This window comes from Dermochelys coriacea, chromosome 23 (genome assembly GCF_009764565.3).
Source record: "Dermochelys coriacea isolate rDerCor1 chromosome 23, rDerCor1.pri.v4, whole genome shotgun sequence".
In the NCBI taxonomy this organism is placed as follows: domain Eukaryota; kingdom Metazoa; phylum Chordata; order Testudines; family Dermochelyidae; genus Dermochelys; species Dermochelys coriacea.
The window spans coordinates 11218213-11234231 of record NC_050090.1 but is presented as its reverse complement, the minus strand read 5'-3'; the positions used below and the strand labels follow the sequence as shown (position 1 = coordinate 11234231).

The 16019-nt window shown below is 49.9% G+C and overlaps 1 protein-coding gene across 1 annotated transcript in view; it reads left to right on the top strand.

Annotated features, from left to right (window-relative positions):
- Positions 1-16019, top strand: part of LOC119847438 (butyrophilin subfamily 3 member A2-like) — a 52606-nt gene that overhangs the window by 24193 nt on the left and 12394 nt on the right. Inside the window, exons 3-11 of the mRNA XM_043501680.1 lie at positions 1335-1682; positions 2808-3092; positions 5763-5864; positions 6089-6145; positions 9143-9169; positions 10991-11017; positions 11766-11792; positions 13579-13605; positions 14346-14372. Of these exons, the coding sequence (XP_043357615.1) occupies positions 1335-1682; positions 2808-3092; positions 5763-5864; positions 6089-6145; positions 9143-9169; positions 10991-11017; positions 11766-11792; positions 13579-13605; positions 14346-14372 (927 nt within the window). The remainder of the gene's footprint in view (positions 1-1334; positions 1683-2807; positions 3093-5762; positions 5865-6088; positions 6146-9142; positions 9170-10990; positions 11018-11765; positions 11793-13578; positions 13606-14345; positions 14373-16019) is intronic.

Sequence of the window (16019 nt, the reverse complement as noted above, 5' to 3'; positions counted from 1 at the left end):
CCATTTATGTCTTTAACACTTTTGCCTTCTGCCACAAACAATCTCAGCCTACTCACAAACCACACAGTGATCTTGCCGATGATGACATTGACCAATAGCTGCTTACAGAGCTACAGTAGTGGGAGATGTAAACACAGTGTGAATATGTTTTGTGATTTGAAAGGAAACCACATCTACTTAATTCCGCTCTGCCTGCACTGTCGTAATATTTAGAAGGGAATGAGAGTGCATTATGGTGTTTACAAGGCAACATTAAAACTTTACATCTCAGTGATTGTCAGGGTGCTCTGGTGCATAGGAGTATTTGACTTCTATATTGTGGATTTAACCAGGGCCTTATGGTGGACGATATGGGCAACCACCCATGGTGCTGTGGTGGGAGGAGCGCCATGATCAAGAGGCAAGGAGCGGGGCAGGCCTGGGGTGTGAGGCTGCAGAACGGACCTTGGGACAATGAGGGGGAGGCAGCAGTGCACATGGGTGATGGGGCAGTTGGTGGGGAGCCCGGGGAAGCAGAGGGAACTAGGGTCAATGGGGGCAGTGCTTAATTTTAATGAAAGAGGTGTCAGGGCTCAAGCTGGGCAGCTGGAGAGTGGCGGGTGATGGCAGGCGCCCAACTCTGAAGGCAGGGTGGCATTGGGGTGCTAAGTGTGCTGTGAAAAGTGCAGGGCAGCATGGCCTAGGGGCCGAAGTCAATAGGACTACCCTTCTGAGTAGGGCAGTATGGCCTAGCAGCCCAGGCAGGGTTTAGGCTGCCACGCAGGGGTGGATTTGCAGTTGGGGTAGGGGGACCCAGGCTCCTACTCCAACAGGTCCTAGTCAGGGCCCTAGCAGCAGCAAGTGTATCTGCCACTGAATTAGCGGGAATCTCTCCGAAACATGCTGACTCTGTTGCTAGCTCCACAACCAGATCAATGTCTGGTTCCTCTGAGCTACTTCCTATCCGGTCTTCTTGCTCTGTAATCCATGGGTCTTCTGGGGTAGTTGTCAGGTGAAGTTCCCATTGACTCCTTCTTCTCATGGGCATCTACTGTCAGGCAGGTGTTAGCCTGGGTCTCAGTGGTCTCTGTGCCCTGGGGCTCCGACAGCTCCTGGGTGGGAGCTTGCAACACACATCCTCTCTCCTCCTCAGTCATGGCGGACTGAGCTGTGCTGCTCCCTTTTATACTGTGGTTCAAGTAGGAGCATGCCCAGAGGGGTGGGGGTGTGTGGCTTCCTCAGCACACAGTATGTCATTAACCTCGTCCTGCCCATTGCGGGGCAGGTATACCCTATGACAGATGCCCTCTCCTCTTTTCTCACACTGAATCTGCTCCTGGGTTTGTTTGTTTCAGAGAAGTTCTCCCTGGATGGCTCCCCAAGCCCCATGGTGGGGGTAGTTGGCCAGGATGTGGTGTTACCTTGCCAGCTCTCACCCCCAGCCCGGCTGCCCAGCATGGACGTGCTATGGAGGAAAATTGGAACAGAATTCATCCTGGTTCATGAGTATTTGGATGAGGATTCCCGGGATCTGCCAGGGGAGAGTTACCAGAACCGGACGGAGCTGTTCCCGCAGGAGTTCAGCCGCGGGAACGTCTCCCTGAAGCTGAAACAGCTCCAAGAGGCAGATGCTGGGACATACCATTGCTTTGTGAAGAACCCAGAATGGAGCCAGGAAGCCACCACTGACCTCAGGATTGCAGGTGAGATGCAGCACTAGGAAGCGCTGTGCCTGGGCAGCCAGAGCCTCCTGTACCCCTGGGGGAACCCCAGCACTGAGCCCAGCCTGACTGTAGGGCCCTGTGCTGCAGGGAGTGGTGTGCAGGACTCAGTAGGGGGCACTCTCCCCTCGCACTCAGCGCTGACCCCACTGGGGTGCTCACAGGGTCAGTGCTGCATTAAACAACCTCCTTTCAATGAGATGTAAAGCTACAGCCCTCAGCTCTCATGCTCATGGCGATGCTGTTTGAGGGAGTGGGACCTTTACCCCCATGTTCTGCCCAAATCCCAGCTTGGGTGATAATTATGTTCAGTCTCCCTGAAACTCCCCTTACAGTGTCCAAGGACTGGGATATTGTTTGTTATTCCCTGGGCACTGACCCCGCATTCAGTGCTGCACAAGGGCAGTGGAAGGGACAGTCTCTGCCCATTTAGCTCACTGAGTAACATAGATCCAGACAATACAGTTCAGAAACATCAAACCCCTGGTGAGGAATCCACCTGTGATAATGCAGATTATTGAGGTTGTTTTAAATCATCTCCCATCTTCGGTGGCTCCTAGTCCAAAGGCTCCACAGGAGATATGTGCTTTTAGGGAGAGATTTCAATGAGGGGAGGGTGGTTGTGTGTAGCACAGGGACAGAGAAATCCAAGCATGGGTGGTAGTATGGTCTGGGGCACTGTTACCAGTATGGGAGAACAACTCCAGAGGGGACTGTATTTATGAGGGTGGCACAGGAGGTGTGGGAACAGTGATGTAGGCAGGGTCACCAACCCTCACCTCCTGCTCTGTGCTGAAGATCTTGACAGATGTTTGACTTCACCCCAGAAGTGGCTGCATTTCAGCAGCAAGTTCAGTGATCTCTGTGTAGCAGTTTCACTCTGCACATTCCTCTGTGAGCCTGCAGTGCATAGTGCTGTATGGAAATACAAGACGGTATTATTTAATTTCCTCAATTGTCTGGATGAGGAATCCCAGGGAGGCGTTGCACATACGGGAATGGAGCTTTCCAGTCACAGCCCCCTATATCCAGCGGTATCTGGGGAATCAGATGGTGCTACCAAAGACACAATTTCCTGATACACACACTCTCTGTCTCTCCCTGCAGCTGTGGCTCCTGTGTTCATTGATGTGCTGGGCCACCGGGGTCAGGGGATTGGGCTGGCCTGTAGATCCACAGGCTGGTTCCCCAAACCCGAACTCCAGTGGGTAGGAAAGAACTGGCAGAACCTGGCGATGGAGATTGTGACCAATATGACTCAGGACAGGGAGAACCTGTATAGTGTTGTGAGTCACGTCACTGTCACAGAAGGGGAAGACAATGGAGACATCAGCTGCATAGTGCGGAATGGCCTGCTGGAGATCGAGCGACAATCAGCAATTCACCTCTCAGGTGAGTCCCCCATGCAGAATGGGTCACCACACAAGCAGAGGGCAGCTGGGTCACTTGGGAGTTTCACTCAGCTAGGACCTGTTTCTGGTACTGAGACAAGAAATATCCTTCTCACGTGATTTGTGGGGCCATTAGTGATGGAGGTTTCTGTGATTTGGACAAATTGCCTGTCAGGAGCTGGGCTGAGTCTTGAGAAATGAACTTGATTTCGTTCTTGGAGGAAATGATGCAATTGGTTGATAAAGGTAACTGGGCTGACGTAATAGACTCAGGGGTGTGTCTACACTAGAAACTCTATAGCTGCAATGCTATGGTTTAAACACTTACTATAAGGACAGAAGGGGTTCTTCTGTGAGATAGTAAATTCACCTCTCTGGGAGGCAGTAGCTAGAATGACGGAAGAATATTTCCATTGACAAAGTGGTGTCTATACTGGGGTTAGGTTGGCTTAAATACATTGCAGCGGCGATGAAATTTTTCACAGCTCTGAGTGAATCAATTAAACCAACCTAACTCTGTATTGTAGACCAGGTCTCAGACTCTGAAAGGGTTTGATTTTGTCCTGCATGAAACTCTGATGAAAAATTAACACTGTACAAAATCAATGTAGTTCACACTATATGTATTAAAAACTGGATAACTGATAACTCTGAAAGTAATTGTAATGGGGAATCATCCTCCAATGGGGATGTTTCTAGTGGGGTCCCACTGGGATCTGTTCTGGGCCAATGCTATTCAATAGCTTCATCAATGAGCTGGACTTCTGACCTCTCTGTCCCAGTTCAGGTGTGCCCCAGCTGCTTCCTGCAGTCCATACTTAGCTTCTACCTCACACAACCCAGTCCTTTGTTCCCCAGCAGGGCAAACACTGCTTGGCTTCCTGATGAAATTTGGGTAATCCATGGTCATTGATTACTAGGTATCAAAGTCCTCGTGACTGGATTTGCCATTGTCTTCTCAGATGCTCCACTGATATCAGACCTAGGGCCCGAGACAGCTACACACCATTCACACCTGTGTTTTAGCCGGCTCAGAGAGCAGATCTTTCCCCCCAGTAAGTAACAATACAACATGTAGGGGAAACCAAGGCACACATAGCCTTCATAAAAATATTATAAACATTCCCACTTTGTCACACATGAATTTCAACACGGCCAACTGCAAGATCACACCTCTACAAACAAAGAGTGTAGGTCACAGTTACAGGATGGAAGACTATATCCTGGAAAGCAGTGACTCTGGAAAGGACTTGAACATGAGCTCCCAGAGCGATGCTACAGATAAGATACAACCCTTTAATGAATAGGCGCTGACTCTGTGGGTGCGCTGGGGCTGAAGCACCCAGGGAAAAAACTAGTGGTTGCTTAGCACCCACCAGCATCCCCATGGAACAGATCCCCCCTACCCCCCAGCGCCTCCCACCCACCAGTGATCAGCTGTTCAGCGGCATGCAGGAGGCACTTGGGGTGGAGGGGGAGGAGCAGTGGCAGGAAGAGGCAGGGGGAGGGGGCAGAGCGGGGCAGGAAGAGGTGGGATGGGGCGGGGCAGAGGTGGGGGCTTAGGGGAAGGGATGGAGTGGAGGCGGGGCTTAGGGCAGAGTGGGGTTGAACACCCCCCTCCCCCGGGAACTTAGAAAGTCAGCACCTCTGCTTGAATGTGTAAATGAGACTATCTAGCAGCAGAAAGGAGGTGACATTTCCACTGTATAAGGTGTTAGACCACTACTGTATTCTGTGTCCAGTTCCCGTGTCCACACATTCAAATGGGATGTTGACATATTGGAAAGTGCTCATAAAATAGCTACAGGAACAATTAGAGGTCTGGAAACCTGCTTTACAGTCAGAAACGTAGGGAGCTCAAGTTTTGTAGCTTATCCAAAGGAAGGAGAAAAGGTGACTTGATCACAGTCTGTAAGTACCTACACAAGGAGGAGATTTCTGACAGTAGGTAGGTCTCTAAATGTGCAGACAAAGGCAGAACAAGATCTGATGGCTGGAACTTGAAGCTAGATAAATTCAGACTAGAAATAAGGTGCAGTTTTTAACAGTGAGGGGAATTAACCATTGGAACAACTGACCTAGGGACTCGATGGATTCTCCATCACTTGGTATCTCTCAACCCAAACTGGGCATCTCTTTCTATAAGATCCGCTCTGGCTGGAACAGAAGTTCTGGGCTGGATGCAGGAATCATGGAGGGAGGATCTCTGGCCCGGGCTATACAGGAGGTCTAACTAGAGGGTCATAATGGCCCCTTCTGGCCTTGACATCTATGAATCCATGAACTAATAAGGCCAGCTAGGAAAACAATTGTTCTCTGCTGAACTTATCTGGACTGAATGTGGTGACTGAGAACTGGCAGCTGTGTGACAGTGACCATCCAAACAGCCAGCTGGTGCAGGCAGGGCTGGGCATGGAGTCTCTGGCTGTTGGCTTGTAGCAGCGGGAGGGACCCGGGCAGAGCAGAGTCCTGGTTCTTGGAACTGATGCTGCGCTGGCTTTTCCGGTTTCAATGGCTCCATATGTGGCTGTGATTTGAGTATAGAGGGGACGTCCCCTTCCTTCTAGGGTCCCTGGGCTAGGACTCAGCTGTCAAACCAAATAGCAAACCCCCGTTCTCCAGCTCCAGGATGGGACCATACTCCTCACACACTGTGCTCTCTGTTTGCCAGGTGACATCTTCCCCCGGGTTTCTTCTTGGCTGGCTGCATTCTGGGTATTGTTCACTCTGGTTCTCATTGCTGCTGGAGCTTGTGCATATCTTGGATACACAGGTAATAGGAATGTGTTATTTGCATGTTTAGAAATGGCACTAGATAGCAATGGGCTGGAGCATGGGAGTGTCTTATTGTTCAGATATTTACCTTGTGTTGGTTTTAGGAAATAAATCAAACTAATAAACACATTGGGGTCCCCAGTCCCACCTGTATTAGCGTATTGCTCAGTGTTTCCCCTTCCTTCCCTGTCTCACTGCGATGTCTGATTCTCTGTCTCACAGCGAAGCGAAAGGCCTCTAAGAAGAAACCCTCTAAAGAGGAGGCTCTGTTCATTCATGGTAGGTCTCCTGCTCTATCTTTTGCTCTGTCTGTTGAGATGTGTGAGCTCTGTGATTACTTGGTGTTATCTGTGGGCTCCGTGCAATGAAAGGGATGGAGCCAGGAAGTCTCTGCCTAGTGATTCCTCACCTCCCCCATGTTCTCACACACTCAGATGATAACAGGCTGGCAAATGTGTATTTTGCAGCAGAAACCCAAGGGTCAGTCCTTGTGAGATTCCCTGCATGTGGCTGTGGCAGTGAGATGGGCTTGCAGTGATAATTCTGGGTCAGATTCTGCAACCCTGGGCAATTGCTCAGTGGCTCTTTCTCCTTAAAGGAAAAAAAAAAGCAAGGTCAATGACACTATGTGAGATGATTCCATCCCTGTGGTCGACGAATGCACAGGACACAGGGAGGTTTCAGAGTAGCAGCCGTGTTAGTCTGTATTCGCAAAAAGAAAAGGAGTACTTGTGGCACCTTAGAGACTAACAAATTTATTAGAGCATAAGCTTTCGTGAGCTACAGCTCACTTCATCGGATGCATTTGGTGGAAAAAACAGAGGAGAGATTTATATACACACACAGAGAACATGAAACAATGGGTTTATCATACACACTGTAAGGAGAGTGATCACTTAAGATAAGCCATCACCAGCAGCAGGGGGGGGAAGGAGGAAAACCTTTCATGGTGACAAGCAAGGTAGGCTAATTCCAGCAGTTAACAAGAATATCAGAGGAACAGTGGGGGGTGGGGTGGGGGGGAGAAATACCATGGGGAAATAGTTTTACTTTGTGTAATGACTCATCCATTCCCAGTCTCTATTCAAGCCTAAGTTAATTGTATCCAGTTTGCAAATTAATTCCAATTCAGCAGTCTCTCATTGGAGTCTGTTTTTGAAGCTTTTTTGTTGAAGGATAGCCACTCTTAGGTCTGTGATCGAGTGACCAGAGAGATTGAAGTGTTCTCCAACTGGTTTTTGAATGTTATAATTCTTGACGTCTGATTTGTGTCCATTCATTCTTTTACGTAGAGACTGTCCAGTTTGGCCAATGTACATGGCAGAGGGGCATTGCTGGCACATGATGGCATATATCACATTGGTAGATGCGCAGGTGAACGAGCCTCTGATAGTGTGGCTGATGTGATTAGGCCCTATGATGGTATCCCCTGAATAGATATGTGGACAGAGTTGGCAACGGGCTTTGTTGCAAGGATTGGTTCCTGGGTTAGTGGTTCTGTACTAACTAACTAACCCAGGAACCTATCCTTGCAACAAAGCCCGTTGCCAACTCTGTCCACATATCTATTCAGGGGATACCATCATAGGGCCTAATCACATCAGCCACACTATCAGAGGCTCCTTCACCTGCGCATCTACCAACGTGATATATGCCATCATGTGCCAGCAATGCTCCTCTGCCATGTACATTGGCCAAACTGGACAGTCTCTACGTAAAAGAATGAATGGACACAAATCAGACGTCAAGAATTATAACATTCAAAAACCAGTTGGAGAACACTTCAATCTCTCTGGTCACTCGATCACAGACCTAAGAGTGGCTATCCTTCAACAAAAAAGCTTCAAAAACAGACTCCAACGAGAGACTGCTGAATTGGAATTAATTTGCAAACTGGATACAATTAACTTAGGCTTGAATAGAGACTGGGAATGGATGAGTCATTACACAAAGTAAAACTATTTCCCCATGGTATTTCTCCCTCCCACCCCACCCCCCACTGTTCCTCTGATATTCTTGTTAACTGCTGGAATTAGCCTACCTTGCTTGTCACCATGAAAGGTTTTCCTCCTTTCCCCCCCCTGCTGCTGGTGATGGCTTATCTTAAGTGATCACTCTCCTTACAGTGTGTATGATAAACCCATTGTTTCATGTTCTCTGTGTGTGTATATAAATCTCTCCTCTGTTTTTTCCACCAAATGCATCCGATGAAGTGAGCTGTAGCTCACGAAAGCTTATGCTCTAATAAATTTGCTAGTCTCTAAGGTGCCACAAGTACTCCTTTTCTTTTTGCGGACACAGGGAGGGTGTTTAACAACTGCCACAAGCTCCCCAGGGCAGTCGTGAATTCGTCATCTCTTGATGTCTTCAGCTCCAGACTGGGCACCTTTCTAGAAGATGCTGTAGCAAAACCCAACTTATTGGACTCAGTGCAGGGGGAACTGGGTGAGATTCTCTGGCCTGTATTACACAGCAGGTCAGAGTAGATAATCTAAAGGTCCTTTCTGGCTTGAAACTCTGTGAATCTGTGACATTCACTCTCTTGAGAAGTGCTAATAGACAGAGCAGTACTGGTACGTAACTGCACACTTCTAATTTATTCCACTGTGAACTTTTCAATATTTAAGAACAATATTGGTTTGCATTGTGATGATGCTGAGTGGTGCTGACCCATTCAGCTGGGCACTGCACTCACATGCAGGGAAATACAGATGAAAGGTGCAGAGAATGGGTACAACATGCCAGCACGGTGACTGCTGTTCTCCCGTCAATCACAACCCAGAAGAGTCTTGAGGATCCCCCTCTTTCATCTCCTTTGCCCTTTGCCATGCCCCCTTGTGGTTACCATTCCACCAGCTGGGGAGGGCTTTATGGGACTCCACTAGCAATCAGTGCTGTTCTGTAACTAGCCAGAGGGTCGCTGTGGAGTAACTGACTCCACCCCATGGTTCTACTGGCCCTGCTGCACCAGCCCAAGGCCTGCTCTACACACAGCCCTGGCCCAGTTTAACTCAAGGAGTGTTTTATAACCTAATTAGTTAAACTGGTGCCAGTATGTGAGTAGACAAGGGCTAACGAGTGAGAAACTCCCCATGTCTCTGCCCTGTTGGTGCATATCACAAACCGCCAGCCCTACTCCTGATAAATCTGCCGGATCTTGCACTGGGTTAGGATTGTGGGTGTGGGGTGTCTGTGACTAATCCCAGCGATAAGGGAGTGTAGAGCACCACACAGTGTGTGTCTCTGGGTCTTACGCTTTTCTCTTACCCTTTTTAGAGACTGAGAAGAAGACCTTGGATGCAGGTACTTGGCTAAACCCCAGTAAATGTGTGTCTGCGCTTTCATACTATAATGAGATAGAAATATCACCACATGCACTATCTGGACTTCAGTCACCTGCATGATCATCTCCCCCTGCCCTGGAAATAAGCAAACATGGCAGTGTTTGCAGCTCACATTTCACTATTGTCCTTAACAACAGAAACTGAGTTTAATGCATATGGAATGGCAGGACTCAGGCTACGTCTACACTGCCCAGTGGTTTAGCAGGACACACCAAAGTGCTGAGCTGGAACAACCCCGTGTGGATGCTGTGGGTGTGAACTGAAAGCTTCCTAGTTTATATTTACATAGTCATATGTGAAGAGGACTATGTCAGTGTGATCTAGGTATTTAGTGTGCACCAGCAGCATCCACATGGGGCAGCTACATCCCCTCAGGCCGAACTAGGTACTGCTTAGTGGGCAGTTACAGTGCAGCACTTTGGTGTGTAAAGCAAATCACATCCTCATATGCCGAACTACGGAGCTGGTTAGAGGAGCCCTAAGTCGGGCTGGGCAAACTTCCTCCATGCAGGTGTGTGGATAGATCTCAGTTCTGACCTGCAAAATCCCTGCTATGCCAGTGCTGGGCTCCCCATTTGCACATGGCTCTGCCAGTGCCACTCAGTCCCCACCCACTGCCTCCCTGCTATCCAGATCTGAGCTCCACAGTCCTGTCCAGTCCTGTTCTTTCCCTGCCCACTCTCACACACACCGTACATGCCAGGTCACTGGTAGGGGACCTGGAAATGAGCTGTGGAGGGAGTCCCCATGGGACAAACACCACCACTGCCTGCAGCCCTCTGCTATCCCAGCCCTGGGGTTCCTCCTCCAGCCCTAGCTCTGTTGGCATCTCTCAGTCCCCACCCACAGCTTCCCTTCTCTTCCAGCCCCCAGCTCCTCAGTCCTGTTCTGTTTTCCTCCCTCCGAGTCTAGGCTTGGGACTTGAATGAACAGAGACACCAAACTCTAATACGCTCTGTATGGGCTTTGTGGGGACCCCCCACTCACATTATTCTCACAAGAGCCGGGAAAGGACCTGACCCCATGTCTCTAAGGATGGACGGTAAATCTAGAGCCACAGAGCCTCATGGAGCCCTTCCCCAGCTAAGCTCCTGCCAACTACTGACCTTAGAGTTACCCACTTTTGCAAATCAGCACCACAAAGGGATTGGGTATGGCAGAGAAATATAAGGTCTGAGACTGGGTGACAGGATGCAGCAGTGCAGGCCTCTCTCTATGTGATACATGGTCTGGTGTGATGCTCCCTCCCCTCCTTTTCTGCAGCTGAAGTTGTTGCACCCAGGGCAATTTATGGGCTCTATTTATGGGTTGCTCTGGGACCATGTTTGTTGTTCATTAACAACAGTTTTGTCTCACATGTCCTGTCAGATCTGAGACCCTTGGCTCAGTGGGTATGTCTACACTGCAGATGGGAGTGAGCTTCCCAGCTCGGATAGCCAGGCACATGCTCGCTCTGCTTGAGTCAATGCACTGACAATAGCAGTGTGGCTGGGAGTAGCAAGGGCAGCAGCTCAGGAAAGCTGCCCGAGTACATACCCAGAGGGTCTGGGCAGGTTTGTACTTGAGCAGAAAGCCCAAGCTACTGCACGTGCTGCCCACGGCTGCCCTGCTGCTTTTAGCGCCGTGGCTCAAGCAGAGCTCATATGTCTCTGCCTGCCCAACTGGGATGCTCATTCCCAGCTGCAGTGTAGATGTACCCAGAGTTTGGAATAACCCCACGTCACTCTGCTTAGAACGACGACACTGAACCCATGATGGTCTCATTTTCTTCTTCCCGCAGAATCTAAGGAGCTGCGTGAGAAGCTTGGTAAGAACATCCACCTCCATTAGAGCCCCTGGGCAGAGGCTCTCAGCCACATGTGGCGCTGAGCAGATATAGAAGCAGTGACACTGCAGGGCTGGGCTGAGTGAACAGTTTGGGCCAAAATCTGAGTCACCCCAGTCCCACAGCAGCACTGTGAGCTCTCTGCTCTCACGTCTGGACAGACAGACAGGTGTCACCTAGCCTTTGACAATCCAATGTCAATCACATTGTTCTGATGCTGCAGGAGGGGGCCAGCTGCTTTCTATAGATGACTGCTGCAGTGCAGGCTTTTCTGGGCCATTTCTGAGAATGTGGAGATGAGCAAGAGACCAGACTCAGGCTCATGTTTCCATGCTTTGTTGCCAAGGCCAGATCCCAGATGTAAGCCCCAGTCACCTGCATGTCCATCTCCTAGGTACACCTGCAGTACGTAGCTTTGATGCTCCAAAGGGCTGTTAGTAACACAGAAAAAGAATTCCTCTTAGACAGAAGTGTTGAGAATGTCAAAGCCGTATCGGGATCCAGACCCACATCTTCCATCAAGGTTAGATGGTTTGCAAATCCCAGGTCTAATGCATGTTGGTGCGAATCACTAACCGCCAGCCCTGCTTCTATCCAAGCTGCTGGTTCCTGCACTGGGGCTGGGAGTGTGGCTGTGGGGTGTCTGTAACTAATCCCAGTTGTTCTGGGGCACACAGCATCGCACAGTGTGTCTCTGTGTCTAACTCTTTTATTCTCTCCCCTATTTCAGAAGTGCAGAGCAAGGCTTATGAATCAGGTACTTGTCTAATCCTGTAGTAAATGTGTGTCTGTGCTTTCATACTGTAATGAGAGAGAAAAATCCTCATACAATTTATGTACTTGAATATCCTTCATGACTATCTCCCCCTGCCCTAGAAATAAGGCAACATGGCAGTGTTTGCAGCTCACTATTTCACTATTGTCCTTAACAACAGAGAGTGAATTTAATGCATATGGAATGGCAGGACTCAGGCTAGGTCTCAGTGGTTCAGATTACAGGGGTGTGAATAGCAGGACACACCAAAGTTCTGAGCTGTAACAACCCTGTGTGGATGCTGTGGGTGTGAACTGAAAGCTTCCTAGTTTATATTTACATAGTCGTATTTGAAGAGGACTACGCCAGTGTGATGTAGGTACCATTTAGTGCTCACCAGCAGCATCCACGTGGGACTGCTATACCCCCTCAGGCCAAACTAGGCACTGCTTAGTGGGCAGTTACAGTGCAGCACTTTGGTGCATTCTGCAAATCACAGCTACATAAGCTGAACTACGGGGCTGATTAGACAAGCCCTGAGCCAGGGACTGGGCAAACTTCCTCCATGCAGGTCTGTGGATAGATCTCAGTTCTGACCTGCAAAATATCTGAGCTCCCTGCATGCAGCTCTGCTGGTGCCTCTCAGTCCGGAGCTGCAGTCCCCCTGGACTCCCCATGGTATTGCTGGTGTCCCTCCCTCATTTCCCCCCCCCCCCACAACCTCCCTGCTATGCCAGCCCTGAACTCTGCAGTCCTGTCCAGTTTTGTTCTCTCCCTCTGCACCCCCTCCCCCCCCCGCTCCTACTCTAGGCCTGGGCCTCAAATGAACATAGACTCCAAGCCCTACTACACTCTGTACGTGCTCGGTGAGGTCCATTCTGAGCCACAACCCACAGTGTTCTCGTGACAGCTGAGACAGGACCTGACCCTGAGGCTCGAGGGCTGGACATTAATCCAGAGCCACACAGCCCCATGGACCCTTCCCCAGCTAAGCTCCTGCCAACCACTAACTCTAGAGCTACCCACTTTTGCAAATCAGCACCACAAAGGGATTGTCTGGCACAGAAATAGGAGATCTGAGGCTGGGTGACAGACTACAGGAGTGCAGGCCTCTCTCTCCATAATACATGTTCGGGTATGACACTCCATCCCCTCATTCCCAACAATTACATCAGCTGGCGGTGCTGCCCCAGGGGCAATTTGTTTAAAGGCTGATCTGGGACTGTCACGGAGTATCAGGGAGTCCAGGCCCTGCGCCCCTCTTCCTGGGAATCACTGTGACTATCAGCCAGCTAGTAAAACAGAAGGTTTATTGGACAATAGGAACACAGTCTAAAACAGAGCTTCTGGGTACTATAAGGACCCCTCAGTCAAGTCCTTCTGGGGGGCAGGGAGCTTAGACCCCAGTCTTGGGGTTCCCTGCATTCCACACCCAGCCCAAAACTGAAAACAAAACCCCTCCAGCAGGCTCTCTCCTGCAGCCATTGTTCAGTTTCCAGGGCAGAGGTGTTACCTCCCCCATCCCCCTCCTGGCTCAAGTTACAGGCTCTCAGGTATCCCATCCCCAAGTGAGTTTGTATATGAGCAGCTGGCTCAAGCTGAGACACATGCTACCCGCCGGTTTTAATACATTCTCTCAAGCAGAGCTAACAGGTGTCTGCTGCCCAAGCAGGGAAACTCACTCCCAGCTGCAGTGTAGATGTTCCCAAAGTTTGGAACAGTCTCATGTCACTGTTCTTGGAACAACCCACACTGAACCCATGATGGTCTCCTTTTCTTCTCTCCCCAGAACGCCAGGAGCTGCATGAGATGCTTGGTAAGTTTATCCACCTTCCCCTAAAGAGCCCTGGGCAGAGGCTCCCAGCCACACATGGTGCTGAACAGATGCAGAGTCACCAACACTGCAGAGCAGGGCTCAGTGAACAGCTTGGGCCAAAATCAGAGTCACATTAGTCACCCCAGTCCCATGGCAGCACTGTGAGCTCTCTCCAGAGGACACAGGGTCACCTGCTCTCATGCTTGGTTAGGCAGACAGGTGTCACTTTGGCTTGGACAATCCAATGCCAATCACATTGTTCTGATGCGAGAGAAGGGGGCTAGCTGCTCTCTATAGATGAATGCTGGAGTGCAGGCTCTTCTGGGCCAGTCCCAGAACATGGTTCATGTTTCCATGCTTTGTTGCCAAGCCCAGATCCCAGATGTGAGCCCCAAACATCAGCACTTCCATCCCCTAGATACACCTGAAAAGCATAGTTTTGATGCTCCAAAGGCCGTTAATAACACAGAAAATGAATTCCCCGTAGACGGAAGGGTTACGAATGTCCAAGCTGTAGTCGTATCCACACCCACATCTTCTGTCAAGGTTAGATGCTTTGCAAATCCCAGATCTTCTGTGTGTTGGTGTGTTTTACTAAATGACAGTCCGCTCCTATCGAAGCTGCTGGCTCCTGCACTGGGACTGGGAGGGAGGCTGTGGGTGTCTGTTACTAACCCCAGTGGTTATGGGGCACACAGCGCCCGTCTCCGTGTCTAACTTTTTTGTCCTCTCTATTTCAGATGCTGAGAGGAAGGCCTTTGAATCAGGTACTTGGCTTACCCCCAGTAAACATGTGTCTGTGCTTTCACTCTGTAACAAGATAGAAAAATCCCCTGTACAATCTATGGACTTCAGTCACCTTCCTGATCATCTCCCCTTGCCCTGGGAAGTAAGAAACACTGCAGAGTTTGCGGCTCAGATTTCAGTATCATCCTTAACAATGGAGAATGAATTTAATGCACATGGACTGGAGAGACTCAGAACCTAGAGTTACACACTTTTGCAGATCAGCACCACAAAGGGGTTCCCCGGCACAGAAATAGGACATCTGAGGCCGGGTGACAGGCTGCAGCTGTGCAGGCCTCTCTCTACGGGATACATGTTCTGGTGTGACGCTCCCTCCCCTCATTCCTGGCAGTGCCATCAGTGTGGGATGCTGTCCCCCCCACCGGGAGGGGCAATTTGTGCCCTCTGGTTAGCAGCTGATATGGAACTTTGTTGTTTGTTTACAACTGTTTAGTCTGACATGTGCTGTCCGTCCTGAGACCCTTGGCTCATCGGGTACGTCTACACTGCAACAGGGAGTGAGCTTCCCAGCTCGGGGAGCCAAACACACGCTAGCTTTGTTTGAGTATCATGACCCAGATGTGGGTGGTCAGGCGTAGTGGTTGCAGCAGGAGTCAGGTGTGAGGAGGCAGCAGGCTCAGGTTAGCAGGAGATCAGGGAGAAGGAGCAAAAAAGGTAGCACCAGGGAAACAGTCATGAGCAGGAAAAAACCCAGTTTCATGGACAACTTCCTGGGGCTGTGCTTCATTTAAATACAAGCAGAGGACCAATCAGAACCCACAGCATTCCACCAATCAGATCACAGAAGGGGAGTCCTCTGTCAAAGGTGAGATTGTAGTTCTGGTGGCTGTCAGCAGGTCAGTGTTGAACACAATGATACGCCATCAGGCAAAGGGCCTTGCATCAGAACTGGGCCATGAAATGAGGCCCCTGATCAGAGGTGATGCGTTCTGGAAGGTCGTGGAGGCGGACTGCATGGTTTATACATAGTTGGGCCATCCCTGCAGCTTAGGACACCCCTGTGCTGGACAAAGAGGGCCATTTTGGTAAAGTATCCACTACTGTCAATATTGCTATGAATTTCTACAATAATATCTAAAGTGGTAGCCACCCAGAGTTGAGACGGGATCTGCAAGTGTTGGAGGAGACAGTAGGTGTGTATGTCATCTTGTCATAGGCACAAAAATCACAGGAGGCAATGAATGACTGTATTTTGGGGTGCATCTGGAGCCACCAAAAGGGATGGGATATTAACCGTTGGGCCTTACAGTTCCCCAAGTCAGTGGGGGGCGGGCTGGCGCTTACTGGCTCATAAGAGCCTGTGGACCAGGTTCCAGGACATCTCTCTGGCATCAGTTCTTTGCCACATGAGGCCCTCTGGGCAACACTAGACTGGGCTTTTGGGGGGTGAATACTATGCAATGCTCATACTACTGCAGGGGTGGGTATATTTTCCACCAGATCTCTGTTGTGATGGGGGCTGTATCCCTCCCAGATAAGATACCAAAGCCTGCCAAAAGAACAACATAAGAACATAAGAATGGCCCTACTGAGTCAGGCCAAAGGTCCATCTAGCTCGGTATCCTGTCTTTCAGCAGTTGCCAGGGCCAGGTGCCCCAGAGGGAATG